The 17,256-nt window shown below is 39.5% G+C and overlaps 1 protein-coding gene across 4 annotated transcripts in view; it reads right to left on the bottom strand.

Moving 5' to 3' along the window:
* Oprm1 (opioid receptor mu 1) overlaps nucleotides 1-12,876 on the bottom strand; it is a 61,586-nt gene extending 48,710 nt beyond the window's left edge. For 3 of the 4 annotated variants that reach the window (XM_031352764.1, XM_031352763.1, XM_031352765.1), the window contains exon 1: nucleotides 12,191-12,876. In XM_031352764.1, the coding sequence (XP_031208624.1) occupies nucleotides 12,191-12,474 (284 nt within the window). In that variant the 5' untranslated portion in view covers nucleotides 12,475-12,876. Of the gene's footprint in view, nucleotides 1-5,916; nucleotides 6,485-12,190 lie in introns of those variants that run through there. The other variant, XM_031352766.1, reaches the window with a different exon arrangement.
* Nucleotides 12,877-17,256: the final 4,380 nt, after the last annotated feature.

Genomic DNA, 17,256 nt, shown 5'->3' with positions numbered 1-17,256 from the left:
GCAGATTTGATGTTTCCAGATTCAACCGGTTGTTAGTTACCGAGGCTTCCACAGACCCTCTCCATGGGTATCTTTGGACAGTGAAGTGGGAGAATGTATAAATGTGGAATCTTTCCAAACCAAACCACGGCAGCTCCTTTTACAATAATTTTCCCTTTAAAATATTTATGAAATATTTGTTTTCTTACTTTTAATTATGTGTATGAATGTGTATTTATGTGTGGGCAGGTGCATGTGAATAAGGGGAGGCCCACAGAGGTCTAATACATCAGATATTCTAGAGCTGGAATTACAGGTAGTTGTGAGCTGCCCAACATGGGTGCTGGGAACCAACTTGGGTCCTCAGAGCAGCATGCACCCTTACCACTGAGTCACCTCTCCAGCCCAATTTACTTTACTTTAGAGAATTCCAATTTTTCTTTTAGTCCTTAGCTGCTGAGGAACAGCCCCTAAACACTGTTCTGATCTGTTCTTTTCATTTCTTTCTTTTTCTCGATACTGCCAGGAATTGAACCCAGGGATTCAGAGTTGTCTACTAAGCTTCCTACCACTGAGCTGTAGCCTCAGACTAGCACAGTTATTTTCACAAACCAGAAACAGGACACAGAAAAGCAAAGGGTTAAAAATGATTGTAATATTAACATAATATAATTTGGCCAATTATATATATATATATATATATATATATATATATATATATATATATATTATATGCATATATATATGCAAAGGAGTGGATACACTTTAATATGAATAAAAAAGAACAAGAAAGGCTAAATATACTGCGATGAGGAAGGACTGGGTGCAGGTAACAGACTCAAGTAGTGAAACTGGAGGTTAAGCTAATTGGTACCTCAGTTCTAGTTCTTTTTGGGGTGTGGGCTTGGTAGATGATTATATAAGATACATTTGATAGTAAGATGTAAAATTTAATGTGGAGTTATACATCTTCTTCCATTTCTAAGGCCAGGAATAACTGTATAGAAGGTATTTAGTTGTATAGACTTTAGGGTATTATTAGGCTAATAATTAGATCAATATACCATCTGGTTAATATTGGTATGTGATGTTTTTATTTATTTACAACTTTTTATTTTAAAATAAACTTTATAAAATCAAATAAAATATTATAGTAAATTAGAGTACTAAAATGGTTCAGCTGTCTTATATCCCATGGCCCATTAGGTTTTAAATATAAAAGTGGAAAGTTCTGTGTGTGTGTGTGTGTGTGTGTGTGTGTGTGTGTGTGTGTTTGTGTGTGTGTGTTTGTGTGTGTGTCTCTGTGAGAGAGACAAAGAGAGACAGAGACAAAGAGATAGATAGAGAGACAGAGACTTAAATGGAACTATGGAAAAGCCATGATTCTTGGTTAAATAATAGATATACAAAAGTGAGCCCGGTACAGCAACTGTATCCGGCTCATAATTTATTGACATGAGTATTAGCTAAGCTGGTCACAGATATGAACCGCTAGTAGCAATAGTGTGTGGGACATCATAACTTCAGATCATAACTGTGCTTTTGCCAGTACAAGTCTACAAATAATTGATGGATTCTATTTTCCCAAGCTGAATGGCAGACCCAGAGAACAAGACCCATTTAGCCTGAGATAAAATGTTCACTGAGAATGTCACGGTGTGACATAAAGAAACCTGCAGACACAGAATTTGTAAGGAGCTAGATCTCCTCTTTCCTTCATTCTGACTCCATTGAGGCAGGGTCTACCAGTAACACAATAGTCTTTGACAGGTTCTGGGGAGACATAGAAATGAAGAGAGTATACCAGACAGTCATCCAAATGAGCCCTCGACAACTGACTCATGCATCCATCCTCAGTGCAATGGAAAGGAGCAGGTTTAAAGGCCAAAACGTTAAGTGTTATAGAGATTTTTTTGCTCAAATATTAGTTTTTATCATTTTTTTAGCCAGATAAGTTGGGTTTAAATAAGTTTATCATATGTGAAGGTTAGAAAATGTTACTACTTTGCTGAATCAGTTGACACAGGCTGGGGATGTTTAGAACAGTGGTGTAATTTAGCATTGCTAGTAGGGAACCTAGGATGTAGTAATGTTCAGAAAATGCTAATTATGGAGATGGTGACGACAATGACGAACGACGATGATGGGTCCCATGGAATTGAGTTTTAATGAGGGGGACACTGTTTTGGAGGACAGATCTTTGGGGATCACGTGTTCTGTTTTATTAATGTTTCTTTTCCTGGCTTGTATTTATGATGACCTTATATTTACTAAAGCACTACTTTTTATTGCCCTAACACATTTTCAGGTGTTGCTCATGTGTACTAAAGATAATATGTATTTCGACCCATGATTGGTCTAAAAAATCACTGTTTCCAAAGGGTTTCTTTGAGCAATTGTCATTCTGAAATCTTTTGGTTCTTCAACTCTATGTCTGTCTCTTTCAACTAGAATGCCAATCAATTATTTTTATTTTGTGTATAAATTTAGCATCAAAAACTCCATGGGGGAAAATGTAACAGGTGCACTGGAGCACATTGGTTTCCTCATTGTACTGGAGTCAGAGTGATTTCACTATATTAGAAGACACGTCTTTAGGTCAAATACACTTTGAAGGTGTTTGAAAGCAAGGGCTTGTTCTTCCTTTCCTACACTTGCTATTATTTGCAATTTTATATTGCTGAGTGAGCATTGCTGGTTAAAGGGTTTTATTTACCTTCTCCCTTAGATTGCACTTTTGAGAAAAAGAAGGCTGCTTTCAGATTTGGCCACCGTAACCAAAATCTGGTTCATTAAAGAGAGTACTATGTTCATAGTTAGCACTCAACAAGCATCAACTATGTTTAATATTCTTTAACATCACTCTGTATGTCTGTTGCTTTTCTGTTGCTATGATAAAACACCATGACCAAGGCAACTTGGTACTAGAGAGGAGTAGAAGGATGGCTCAAGGCAGGTTTTGAACTTTAAAGCCTGCGCTCAGTGATACAGTTCCTTCACAAAGACCACACCTTTTAAATTTACCTGAAGAATGCAATCCACTAGGGAAAAAGTCTTCAAATGTCTGAGCCTATGGGGGACAGTCTATTTAAACCCCCAAACTCAGGTAAACAACTTCTACCTGTGTATCCTCACACAAGAGTCATAGCAGTGGGTAGGAAAGGGAGTCAGGAGGACCAGGAGGTCTTTAGAGTCTCAAACTCTAAGGAGTATTTGGGGCAAGCCTGTGCTACAGAAGAGCCCCAAACCTCACATGGGATTTATATTACAAAGGGTCAATTGATTTTGCTTGTTTATCAGAAAAAATAAAAATAAAAGAAAGTTCTTTATTAGCACTGTCTGCTTTTAATACAGTCACTAATTTTAGCAACTTTAGACCATCATCGGAAGCAAACTCATGTTTAATTTCACTCAATCCATGTGCTTTTCTTTCCAGAAGCCAGTGGGGGATGAATAAGAATGAAATAATGTCAGTAATAATTTCCTTTATTCTTCTTGGCAAGCGCAATCAGGTGCTGTTCAGGTTGTACTGCTGGCAACATTTTTCAATTAACATTTAATCTTCCTCCACAGAAAGTTCAACCTCGCGCTGGCACGGAACCCAGCATTTCAGTGGAAGAATGTTGAAAAACAAAGAAAACTGTCCCTTCTGTTTTCTGCAGTTCTTCCTAGAGTCAGTTCTGAGAAGGCACAGTATGCTTCAAGGGTATTATCCCACACTACACCCAATACTTGCTTTATTTGTAGAGTTTGCTGCCTTGATTTTGGCAGTTAATCGACATTGACTTATTTGACTGGCTAGAGGTTCAGACTCATCAGAGCCAGTATGATGATCTTTAGTAGGATGGAGTTTTAAATCCCTTAGTTTCCAAAGCTAAAGTGCAGACAAAGCTGTGGATATAAGTGCTTTTCTTCTGAGTCAGATGAACTCTCATTTGGTTAAAAAGTTTCATTTTATGTTATCAGGATTCACCTTTTATTACCACACCAATTTAAAAGTGAAGTATATAAATATCAAATTATCTAACCTCGGATTGATATTTTTGGAAACAGTTTCTCAATCTGGCTTGGAAGTCGTCATGGAGCCCAAGCTGGCTTTGAATTCATGACATATTTTGTTCAAAATTCTGGTTTGTAGTTCCCCTACCCTCTGAATTTATTAGGCAGTAGTATGAAAAGATTCATCAAGCAGGGAAACAAATGCATTACCTATCTGTAGAATTTCTTCTCCTCGGCAAGGTGGGTTTGGATAGCCCAATGCCTTGAGAAACAGTAAATAGGAAGGACAAGAGCACTGACCACAGTGGTACCCATGTGATGTTTTGCTTTGTTTCTATAGGCTAAGATGATAATCTACAGATTGATTTATTTGAATGGATAAAAATCACGATCTAGGATAAATAAAGGCTCTGGGTGCATGCCATTGCGCTGTCACCGCCGCTGCTGCTGCTGGCCTGTGTCCTGTGGGTTGAAGTGTGAAGTAATTTGGAAGCAACCGAGCAATCTTTTCTCTCTTGCAGAACACTTCAGAGCAAGCAAAGGTTTTTTTTTTTTTTTTTTTTTTTTTTTTACTATAGTGTCCAACTTAGATCTGAAATCCCTGTGAGACTGAACATAGTTAGTGTTCTTTACAAAGCACTAACTAATAAGAATCAAGTAATTTGGGTAATTGGCATGAATATTTTACAGTGGGCAGAGATTCAAACCTCTCTCTTTGCTCCTGGCTTAGCTCTCTATCTGCCATGTCTGGTTTGAAGAGAACTGTAAGGTTGCATTTAAGGAAAGCATTGAAACATGAAGGGCTTCAGCTCTCCTGGAAGCCAATTTACTAGGTGCAGTCTATACCCCCTCCCAGAGTTCAGCTCTTTTAGATCCCCGTAAAATAGGCCTCAGTTTCTCATTTGCAAGTATGGTGGACCAGACTGGAGCTGCAAGAGCTTTGGTGCACATTAGAAGCAAGAGAGAGCTTTCTAAGTGTCCATTCCCAGAGCCAGTTCATAGAGATTGTGGATTAATTATCTCTCTCTGGACAATGGACTCTCCTCTTTCTCTCCATCTACCCCCTCTCTCTTTCCTCCTTTTCCTCCTCTTTCAACTCCTTTTCAAAAAGAAGTTCTTAGGTAACGCTAATTTGAAACCAAGAGTGAGAACCATGTTCATAGAAGACCTCGAAGGCTTCTCCTACATGCTTAATAGCATTATAAGGTTTTGTCCAATGGGTATGACACTCCATGGTTAGTTAGAAGGAAAATAAAAATATATTATCCTTTTTATGTAGACTGGATTCCTTGTTAGAACTTATATCCAATTCTCACCTAAGAACATTTGAGAAAGAGAATTTGTTTCTAGTGGACTCCTTGTTACCCAGTTACGCGTCTATTAACACTTAACTCTCTGGGCAGATTTCAGCTTGGTGGTTATCTAGGTAAGCTAAAGTACTGTTGTACCCACAAGGAGGTGTTTGCTGGACACAAATGATTGAAGGATCAGTCATGTTATTTATATGTGGATGGGTGGAACTGTCAAGGTACAGAATTAAGTAGGAAGGGAATCTCAAACAATGAACACAATGTCACTGAAAAAAAAATCCTGGACAGAAGTCAAGAATCATCCATAGCCTCCAAATACCTAGGGCTCCCATTAGCCAGCTGGACAGACTGAACTAAAGGAGGAGACAGTGTTCAAAACAACTTTTGAGAACTATTGCAAATAGATGTTCAAAATACAACCGTGTTTTATAGGTCAGAGAGAAAAAAAAACAAACAAAAACAAAAACAAAAATGGATCAGCCTTTGTGTTTTAAATATCCTAAAGATGTCAATAGGCTCATGGGACCGTGCCCATCCCTGAAGATCTAAAACCAATTATTGGTTGGTGATGGAAGGAAAGATATCTTCTCTAGTGTGGTAGCCGCTTACATATTGCCAATGCTTGTGTAAGCAACACAAAAGAAATCAAATGGGTCACTATAAAATAAAGAATGAAAGTGGTACTAGTTAGGAAGAAGGTAATCAGTGGGAATGAGAAAGAAACAGAGGAGGGTAGGGAAATATGATTGGCATTCAGAGTGGAAAGGGTTATAATGAGACTCATTTTATATATGAACAATATATATATAATAAATCACTTGTAAGAACCCTGAGTGACATCATTGTCTGGCTGTACATGGTGGGTTCAGCATGGCTGGTATTCAGGCCCAGATGGCTTTGAGGCCAGATTTGATAAGTGCTAAGAAGTTAATACGAATCCCTAGATCACATTTTCAGTCATTCCCAAAAGCCTGTGCATGGTTGAGGGTGAAAATGCTGTGCAGAAGCCTAAAAAATAACCTGGAATCAAGATGAGCATGAAGAGCATTTAAGAGAGGGAAGCCTTTAGAAATACTCTTTTCTTAGCACTCACCCTTAATCACTGGCTAAGGGTGGTCAGGAACGCTGGTAATCATTTGGCCCAATGGAGAGATGGAAGCCTGGGGAGATACAGAGGCAATCCCATGTGGCTCCTACTAGAATCCAATATTAGCATCAGTTCAGGAAAGGCCATGCTGCCTGTCAGACCCATCTGTGGTAACTGTGGTACTTATATTTATTGTTACCTTCTGAGCTTGAAAAAATGTTATGTTCAACAAATCTCTGCATCTATAACTATTATGAACATTATAAATAGAAATTATCACTATATAAATAGAAATTTTCATACCGCCTTTCCAGCCTTTGACCACTCAGATCTTGTGGGCCAAATCTAGCCGACCACTTCTTTCTCTGATTTGTTAGCAAAGAATGATTTTGTGATTTTTTTTAAGTGGTTGACAGACATCAAAAGAAAATTATTTCAAAGCATCGGAACCCAATATGGAAGTTCAAACTTTAGTGTCTATATAAAGTTTTATTGGGACAGAATTGTTCCCATTTATTTCCATATAATGTCTATGACCTCTTCTAAGCTATGATAGAGTTGAGTCTTTAGAACAGGGGTTATCTGGTTGTAGAAACTAAGCATTTACTTTCTCTCCTTTTATAAAAAATGCTGTACAAGGTGGGTCTTTACTGTTTACTCCATGGGCTGGAGGGCTGTGTGCAATTGGGTCCTCCAAAAGGAGGACCTTGGAGTACCTTGGAGTAGTTTAAACTCGAATTTTCCTGTGTCTAATGAAAACACTTAGGGTATAAACATAGATTTTAATGTTCCAGATTGAATATGTAGCTGAATGTACATGCCTATCACCATCACTGTTGAAGAGAGCAGGAGCACTTATAGGCCTAGAGCCATTAAGTTGGAGGCAGAGCCTGGATAAATACACTATTAAAAATTAGAACAAAAATTTTGTTGCTTAAGTGGCTTCTAAAATTTGCTAAATGTAGCTATGAAGTCATTGTGATGATGTAGCTATAGGCTAGTTACTATTTATTAGGTAATTTCCCTTCTATTTTAGAACTTCATTGGTAATAAAGGGTAAGACCTCAGGTAATGGAACACAGAATCCTAAATTTTGCTCCCAGATATTCTATGTTTCTATCACACAATTCTAATTTTACTTAACCCACTATGTTTAAAAATATATGGAAATCAAGTTAATTTTGATAGTCTTACTCCAATATACAAAATAAAATAAGCCACATCTGTTCTTTGAATGTTTGTAGTGCACCAAGCTATCTGATGCCAAAGCAATGAGGGAATTATGGGAGTTAATCTTGCTTTCATACCACTCCATTTGTGTGGTGAGCTTGCTGCTGCATGCACAGCTGAATGTCTTGATTGTCTTATGTGAGGAAGTTCTGAGTATCAGAGAATTCTGTGTCTGTAGACTTAAGCAATTGCAGTTTAAAAGTATTTGGGAGATTTTGTAGCACTAGCACTCAGTACACAGACTTCTTGTCCTTCCCTAAAGAGTGCAGCATGCCATCGATTTGCACAATAGTTCTATTATATTCAGGATTATATTCAATCAGTAGATGATTTAAGATATCAAAGTTAGAGGGAAATATTGGACCATTTAATATAAAGGCTTGGGGTGCCTGGACTTGATATTTACAGGAGTCCTGAGGTCAAATCCTCTTTGGATACCAAGAGTTGACACTATTTCCTGGCAGATTGCTGTATATTCTTTCCATCAATCCTTATTCTAGGAGAAAACTGTAGAGACTACTTCACTGAAATTATTTGGCTCTAAAATGTACTTGTGGGCCTTTGCATCCACTCTAGAGCTTGTGTGGGTTCGTAGAGAGCTGTGGATTACTTGAAAAGCTCTGTTTGTAAATTCTCAGATGGCTCCGAACAAGGTGGTGTTCTGCTTTTGGCCTCTCATACTGTGAACCAGCATCCCTTCTGAAAGCTAGGGTTTGCCTATCACGATTCTTTGTAGGTTTTCTTTAGGAGTCTGAAGTAGGCTAGCTAGGTAGAGGGAAAAGGGAGGCACGCAGCATAGGGGCTGGAGGCAGAGCAACCACAGAACTGTGATACGGCTGAGCATGATGGGATTGCTCAAACAGTAAAAGCCAAGACTACCCAAACTGGCTGGAAACATCACAACTGACCAAGTCACCCAGGAACTGTGCTGTGCTTCAGTGTGTCACCTTATTGTTAGCTTTCCAGAACTGGCTGTTCCCATTATACCTCCGATGTTATGCTACATCCCCCAAACTCCATATAAGGATAGAAAAGTGTAATAAACCCCATTTCAGGAACATCCCACCCCCTTCTCTGTAATTCTTCACCTTAATTCATGAATAATTCTCTCCTCTATAAGTGCTTGCCTAAATGACAGAGCTGTCCAAAATATCTAGTGTTCTACATTCTCCTGAGAAGCCTTTACTTTCTCTCGGGGACTACTTTTGCTCTGCAAGAGAATCTCCTCCTACTTCTCTGCCTCTTTCCTCCCATCTGTGAAATAGTCCTCTGATCATGTAAGAAGTAGAAAACACTAGATGGAGGTGTCATATTGGTCTCTGAGACCTCCTTAGACTTCACCAACCACAGCAACTTTGCTGCTTAAAATGCCCTCGTGTATAGTAACAAAATGCTCTCTAGTATCCAAAGCACAAGGAGGCTGTTAAGTACCTTATATGAAAAGTATGCTAGAGTTTATGTAAACATGACTTTAGATGTGCATGGTAGGCTGTAAGTTCAGTGGCAATTGGTCTTTAATGTGTACTAAATAGGACATCCATAAATAGAAACACACATGGAACAGGTTTATGTATCGATTAGTTGATGACTGTATTTCAACCAGAGGCTCACAGCAGTACAGTGGTAGTCATGGAGACTTTGCAGAGTATGTCATGATAAATGATGAGAACCCCTGTATTCATTTGTTTTTACTCATTTATTCCCATGGTGACAGAAGTAATCTGGTCTCAGTTCAAAGCTGTGAAGTTGAATGTATACTTATGCACATACATGCATATCTCTGTGTTTATTTGAACTGTGAATTGCTGGTATCAATCCACACTACTGGCTCCTCTTTGAAGCAGATGATACCCATGAACAAAGCATTTCTTCCCCACTTTTAAGAGCAAAGGTCTTCTTAGGTGATGGTTACCTATGACATTTCTATGGAGCCATGTTTGGATTCCATGTCTTTGAGCCAGGACAGAATTTTTTTTCTTGTCTTACATTCCTAAGAACAGAACTTTATAAGAATCCTACTTAAGGTTGGCTCATTTATGGTGCTGTGGAAGGGATAATGAAGACAGTCCTGAGAAAACAGAGACACATTAATCACATTGGCACTACAGTTATTTTTGTTGCTGTTGTTATTATAGACATCTGTGATTCACTCAGGATGCTAAGCTATTCTGGAGGATACTACCTTCATCTAGCCGGCAGCTGTAGCTCATGGACTACTTAATCATTTTTGTTGTTTTAAGCAGTAGGTGTAAGTGAGCTCCTTTTATTACTTCGTGGGCTCATACTTTTCTTTTGTAAAACAGTGACACAGTTCCTGAGATGATCTGGGACAATACAAATTACAGACAGTCAGTCAAATGGACTCAGCTACCTAGGCACAGCATCTTCAACCCACAGATACTTGACCAGCACTTCATGTGTCATCGAACTGCCTCTTTTTCTGTTTCACATTCTTTTTCCCAGAAGGTTATCTGCCCATGGAATTAAGCACTTTGTCTGTCACAGGTGGGTGTTTGGGTTGACCTTTCAAATAGAACTAACTGCCTTTGTCAGAACTTTCAGTACAGAGAGAAAAGTACAATACCATGTTCTCAGTGAGAGACAGTGTCACCATGTGTCTCTAAGTGAACAAGTGAGATGCAATGCTTTTAAAATGAACCCACCCAGCCAGGAACCAACTCAGAACTGGGAAAAGACCAAGCCATGTCTGCTCCAGCTGCTTCCTCTGCTACTGGCTCTCGTTATAGAAAAATAGAAGCCAGGGGGAATAAAAAGGAGAGAGGAAGATGCTGAGATCATAAGGAGAAAATGCTCCTGGATACTTTGGCAATTGTTTCACACCTTTTAAGCCCAAGAACACACGCATAAATTTGGGGTGTTTTGTTATTTAGCATCACTACTGTAAACCAAGCTTTCTCTCTTGACCTAGCAAAAGAATTAATTCAAATTATCAATGTATATCCTAATGAACGGAAAATTATGTGAGCACAGTGACAGCCGGGGTGTTGAACTAGTGAATATCTTTATTCAATTAAAAAATTTTTTTCTTTGTATTGGTTCAATTGTCTAGCATAGAAAATCCCAAGCCCATTTCGGTTCACTCATTTTATGATTGTGTTTCCCCCCCCAGGAACAATAAATAGCATACTTTCCTTACCAAAAGCCATCTTTTAATTACTGCCTTAACTGTGGGATGAGACTGAATCTCTCATTTGAATCTCTGTTTTGAATTACAGAGAATAAATGTCTTAAAGCATACATTTCTGTATTGATTTCCTTTCTGTATTTTTCCTTCTGCTGTTAGCCTTCCTTTCAATAGATGGTGCTCTTTTCTCAGAGACACATCCTTCACCCAAAGACCAGAGAAATCAGCTTTACTTTAAACAATCATTAATTAAAGAAATCAGACAAGCAATTTGCAGTACCTTGGGAACAAAAGCATAATGAGGGAAATGATCTTTCAGGGACTCTGAGCACTCTGTTGAAGCCTGTGACATGTGTGCTGAATAGGTGAAGCAAATATTGTAACTAAACATGGAAGTGCCAAGCTCATGATGCCTCATAACCCCACTGGGAAGAAGACTCAAATCAGGAGCCATTTTAAAGTGCTGGGATATGCTTCTACTTTATCAAAAGTGGATAGATAAGTACTCCATACTAACAGGCTGAATCTGAAGCTGTAACTCACTACCAACCCAATATCACTCTCAGTCTTTGCCAAGCTCATCTGGAACACCCGAAACAACAAAAAGCAGACCTCAAACTCTTTGAAAGTAATTTCACTAGATAGAAATATTTTCCTCTCTAGACCATCCCGAACAACTCCTAGTAACACAGAACGTTGCTGCTTTTAACTTCCTTAATTGTTTCCCATGTTTGCAAGTACTGAAAAAATAGTTATGCCCTAAGTTACCCAGCAATTCCAGATCCCACTTGGGACTCCCTCAACAGAACTGCAGGAAGAAAGTGCGAACTGGGCTGAACAACAGCATACTTGCTACATCTAAGCTACCCTACCCTGGAGAGAGGTCAGGAAAGCTCCCTCCATCTGGGGCAGCCTCAGGATGGAAGAAGGGTAAGATAAAGCCTCCCACAATACATGAGAAGGGGTGGGGCTGTGGTCCAGCCTAAACCAGCAGGTCTTAGAAAGTTAGTGAGTTCATCTCTTTAACATGCTGAGAAGCCTCTGTTGTTCAATTAGGGGAAGCAAACTAGGTTCCCCTCCTCACTGTTTACAACTCCCTATTCTTACAGCTCATGCAGAGGAGTGATTGATTGCAAGGCATGCTTCAAAGACCCTCTTTGGCTTAGAATAAGAAGGGGATCTAAGATGGAGCCTCCCATCCCCATAACTTAATAGTTTTGGCAAAAGAAACCTCTTGTCTTTGGGATTTTGAACACTGCTTTTTTAAGGGAGGGAGAAAAAAACAAAACCAAGTCAAACCAACCAACAAACCAACAAAACCCAGAAAAGTGTAAGTTCACACACAAACAGCAAGTGCTCTATTCAAACCACCCCCTCTTTGTACCCTGTTTACTTCTCTCCTTCCCTCCTGCGGAGCTAGGCATTCAGAACATTCCTTACCTTACAATCACGTACATGACCAGGAAGTTTCCGAAGAGGCCCACTACACACACGATAGAGTAGAGGGCCATGATGGTGATGGCTGTGACCATGGAAGGGCTGCCGGTCTGAGGGCACAGGCTGTCGCTCCCGCCAAGCCCGGTGCGGTTCAGGCCGCATGGGTCGGACTGGTTGCCATCTACATGGGACAAGTTGAGCCAGGAGCCAGGTGCTGGGGAACAACTTGCCTGAGCTAAGGGGTCAGAGCAGTCGCTGGTGTTCCCTGGGCCGGTGCTGCTGTCCATGGTGCTGAAGGCCTGCCGCGGACTCAGTAGGCTGTAGCTGAGAGCACCCAGACTTTTAGGGTTCCACGCGCCCCAGCCTCTTCCTCTCACAGCTGCCTTAAGCTCCGTCAGTTTCTTACACGGACCAACCCTAGTGGAATCAGAGAAGAGCGGCAGGCAGAAGGGAATGTCTGAGCGTCTGATATTCTCCTCTGCTTGTAGCCCCCTCCCACCTTAGAAGTACACGGAGGTGCATCCCTAGCATCCCAAAGCGCCACTCTCTGGGTGGAAGGGAGGAAGCGCGGGCTGTAAGGGATCCAGAGGCTAGAGAGGAGGGAGGAGAGAGAATGAGTGGATTGTGCGCAAAGCAACTCAGAGTCAGCCTCCTCTGTCTCCATGCACTTCCGTGTAAACGAGTGTAAAGTGGGGACGTGGGAGCAGAAGCAGGGACGTTGCAGAGAAGGGTGGGAAGAGACGCTAAGTTTTTTTGTAACAACCATGCATTAGGTAGGGTGTTCGCACCAGCCAGGAAAGTCATTAATCTCGATGACCCTTATACATGCCTCAACACTCTTCCGACTCAACTGTCCATATGCAATTAATTAGGGCTGGAGACCCACTAATGTTATCCTTTACTCCTATCCCCGTATCTGAAGCAAAAATAAAACTTCAGTTCCTCAAAAATTCAACCCCACAAGCCTGTTCAAAGCAACAATGGTCTCTTCTGAAAAAAAGAAAAAAAATGTGAAAGAAGCCTGTTTCAAGTGCCCCCCACTCCTTCAATTTCCCTTAGGTTAGAAGGTTTATTTGCATCTGATCTTTTTCCTAGTGAAGAAGAAGCACAAGAACACATTAGAGATGCGGAGGGGAGGGGTGATAACCTGTAAAATCCACTAAAGATCCCACTACCCCTGCCAGCTCCACTCTTGTGGACCTGCTTAGAAAGATTCATCCTTAGCTTTTGCACTTCCTCCATGCTCCCAAGCTTCTGAATCAGGCAGAAATTTTATTCTTCCTACTGTAGAGAGTCCAAAAGGAACTCCACAGCTCCTTTGAGTGTGAAATAGCCTTAAGCCAGACCCTTGAGGGGTAAGAATACGTTTAAAAAGGTTAGATCTCATGTCTAAGCCGTGGTGTGCTTTCTTCTCAACACTGTGCATGCATACGCATGCGCACACCCATAGTTTAACTATAAATCCTGGAAATAAGTGCCGCCCCTGCCCCACGCCGCCGCCTTTGGCTGTGGAAAGCTTAACTGAATTCTCACAGACTGTGGGAGAGCAAGCTTTAAAGGAACACATAATTACTTTTAGGCACTCATTCTGAAGAAAAGATAACTCATAGCTAAACTATTGTAGACTTTTGGCCAACATTCAGTATTATCTTTACCCTTTTGCATTAAAAGGTGTAATTTCAGCAATAATGTAGATAAGGTTTCCTAGAGGCTGCTCAAATACCTTTAAATATATCCTCCTAGGAATAACTCTGCCAGTTCATACGGTTGAGCTGAAATCTGTGTGCTCAGCATTCATCAGTCTCCCCAGGACACACAGAACCATTGTTACCCCCTTATGTGAATGACAGGTTGACTTGTGCTACTTCCTGCTGCCTTTGCTATCAGATCATTTTGTGATATAGCCCTGTAATCTCTCCAAGTGTGCGTCTGAATATGTTACTTTACCTCACTGACTCACAGTCTTCTCAGAGTACAAACCTGAATTTTATCCAACTATATGTTCTCACCTGAGATCGATATTTCCCTTCTATTGCTATTTTGTGTGCCTTACTGAGAGTAATTATCATCCTTCAACTACCCCAAATGAAACATTTCCTGAACATCATTTCACGTCTTCATCCATCCATCTATCTATCTATCTATCTATCTATCTATCTATCTATCTATCTATCTGTCTATTTTCCTATTTTCTACATGTCCTATTCATTCAATATATACATTGAGAAAATACAGTTAAATATAATTTATCTGATAAATATGAATATTAAGTTAGTCTTGGAAAACTTATCAAAAAGTTACACAGAAATAATAATTTCATAGTACTCAATAAACACTGCAAGGAAAACAGTTCAGCTTCAATTACTTCTTAGTTTTCACCATTTCTTTCCAGGGAGATCTGAAGGTCTTCATGGAAGCTGAAATTTCCCACAAAGAGAAGCAGACTTATTAAAAAATATGACTCAGCAAACTGAAATCCTAAATATTTTATATAGCCTAGGTTCTAACCATGTGAAATTCATTTCCTAGAGCCTTAGTATTTTGTTTGCCTTTCCACTGATATTTCTTGCTAAACCTTTTTTTTTTTAATCAAGAATAGTTTATTACCTACTGGTCTAGGTTTAATTTTGCTATCAAGCCTATATAATAAAACATTTTTATGAAATGATTTGCTTAAAAATGTATTTAGTCACCATATTGGACAGATTCTGCAACGAGCTAAAAGTCACTCCTCTTTCTTGGATTTCAGTGTCCATTGGCTTTAGGTATTCATATAATTGTCACCAATGTACAATCATTTTCAGTTTAGTCTTGATTGGTTTTTGAGAGTGGCTGTTAAAGAAATACACAATTAACGCTTTTAATGAGAACCAGAGTCATAAATACTATACATGGACTAACTACAGTGGTTAGCAGCTCAAAGAAAGAAGCCCACGCACTGCTTCACCTGGAGAGCATGTTAGGTGTTTTGTAGCTACATTCTAATAATAACATTTGATTGTGCATAGCTAATTAGAAGACAATCAAATTTTGATACAATATTATTTTTAGACTACTGTAATGATGCATAACCTTTCAGTAAGATGTAGTAAGATTCTCTGGTTTAGAGCTTAAAAAATAAAAAGCTAAATTCTTAAAGTCTGGAGTTTATTTTAAAAAGTGGGTTGTATTTTTTATTTTCTGGCTATAGATGTTTGTCATGAGACCAGTATAGTCTCCTATTAGTTTATACTTGAACAGTGGCTACTCTTTATCAGTCTCACTTAAAAATTATTGATCACTCACAAAACGTCTGTTTATGTAGGTGTTATGAGAAACAGCTTGTGTTAGAACTTTTGGTCCTCAGCTGCTGATGTTGCAGAACCTATAGAAGGTGAGGCTTCGATAAAGGAAACGGTTACTGGGACGGTATCCCTGAGGTTTTATAGCCCAGCACCAATTCTTTCCCACTCAATGCTTTGCATTGCAGTTGCAACATGGCCACTCCTGATACCATGCCTTCTCCACCATGTAGAACTGTATTCCCTTACACTACAAGCCCAAATAAATCCTTCCTTTTTAACTTTGCATCTTACCAGGTACTTGGTTGCAGTAATGAGAAAACTACCTAATACAGTACGTTGGTTTTTTTTTTCAATTATAATTCATCACATTAGAAGTTAAAACTAAGAAATTTTTTAGTAATTTAGCAAAATCAACAACACAAATATGACACAGAAAAACCAATAATTTTGCTTATTTTAAGGAATGTCATCACAAAATTTCCCCCAGGATCAGCCAAAAAGATATTTAGTAGGAAGAGTGCCAATACAGCTGGGCCATTCTTTCACCTCTATGAGTTGGAGGTAGGCAGTGAGGTTCTGCCTCAGTCAGGCACAACACAGGTGGACAGAGTATAGGAAGGAAAGTGAAGAACGTTTGCATTACTCAGATGTGTGGTTGGAAGGAAGAGAAAAGTTTAGTGGTCTTCATAAATGGTTGTGGCTATTTTCCTTTGCTACTATACTCAGTCAATTTTCATGTCTTAAAGGGAAGCTGGGCAATAGGACTTGAAACTACACAAATAATCCTTAAATCTTGTGGTACTCACAGACCTATGAGATGGTCTCCTATTTTGAGTGAATAGTCTACTTAATCATGGCTTTGTAATATTGCCAAATGGTCACTTGAAACTTTTCATGGCATCTTGTCACTTTCCAAATGCCCAAAGGACTCTGTGCCACTACTAGCTATGCACATTTGCTGATACCACCACTAGCTGTGTTGGGGAAATTCCTAATATTGTGATACTCTCAAGATTTTTTTTTTTTATTTTCCAATTTTGTTGGGAAACCAGAATCTTTTCACTCATAATCAATAATTACAGTTATACTTGAGGTGATAAATTCATCTTCTTCATTTTAAAGAAAATACCAGCCAAACATATGATTCGAGTTGCTGTAGACATCTATCTTTCAGTCATTCTTCAGATCAAAATAGTGTCCTATGGGGGGAAAATACATGGTTCCTGTACAGCTGTGACACATCACACAGGTACTTGTGAGTGACAACCCTCTGTGGTTGGTGATGGGCAAAATGTCCTATGTGTGCTTCCTGATTTCTCATACAGGATGTCAAGGGTCAGGATATTTGCATGTTTGTGTGTTTGTATATCATATATTTGTATATCACATGCATCTGTATATATGTGTAATTTAGGCAAACATGGTATATGTGGAGCTGTGAATATGCAAAGACCAGAAGAGAATGCTGGGGCTCCTCTTCTATTGCTCTGCTTTATTCTCTTGAGACAGAGTCTTTCCCTGATCTTGGAGCCATGCTGGAGGCCAGGAAGTCCCAGGAACCCTCCTGTATCTAATCTCTGAGTGCCGGCATTACAGTACACGCAGGGCCACTCCCAACTTTTTATATGGGTGCTAGGGATTTGAACTCAGGTCCTCATGGTTGGATGACAATTGCTTCTACTAGCTGAGACATTTTCTCAGCCTCCAATGGAGGCATGTTTATAAAATTAACTTTTATTCATACATTGATACTCTCTTTCAATTGTTGGTGCAGGGGGATAAGAG

This window comes from Mastomys coucha, unplaced genomic scaffold (genome assembly GCF_008632895.1).
Source record: "Mastomys coucha isolate ucsf_1 unplaced genomic scaffold, UCSF_Mcou_1 pScaffold5, whole genome shotgun sequence".
NCBI lineage: Eukaryota > Metazoa > Chordata > Mammalia > Rodentia > Muridae > Mastomys > Mastomys coucha.
Note: the sequence above shows the minus strand (reverse complement) of the source record. Positions and strands in the feature narration are given on the sequence as shown.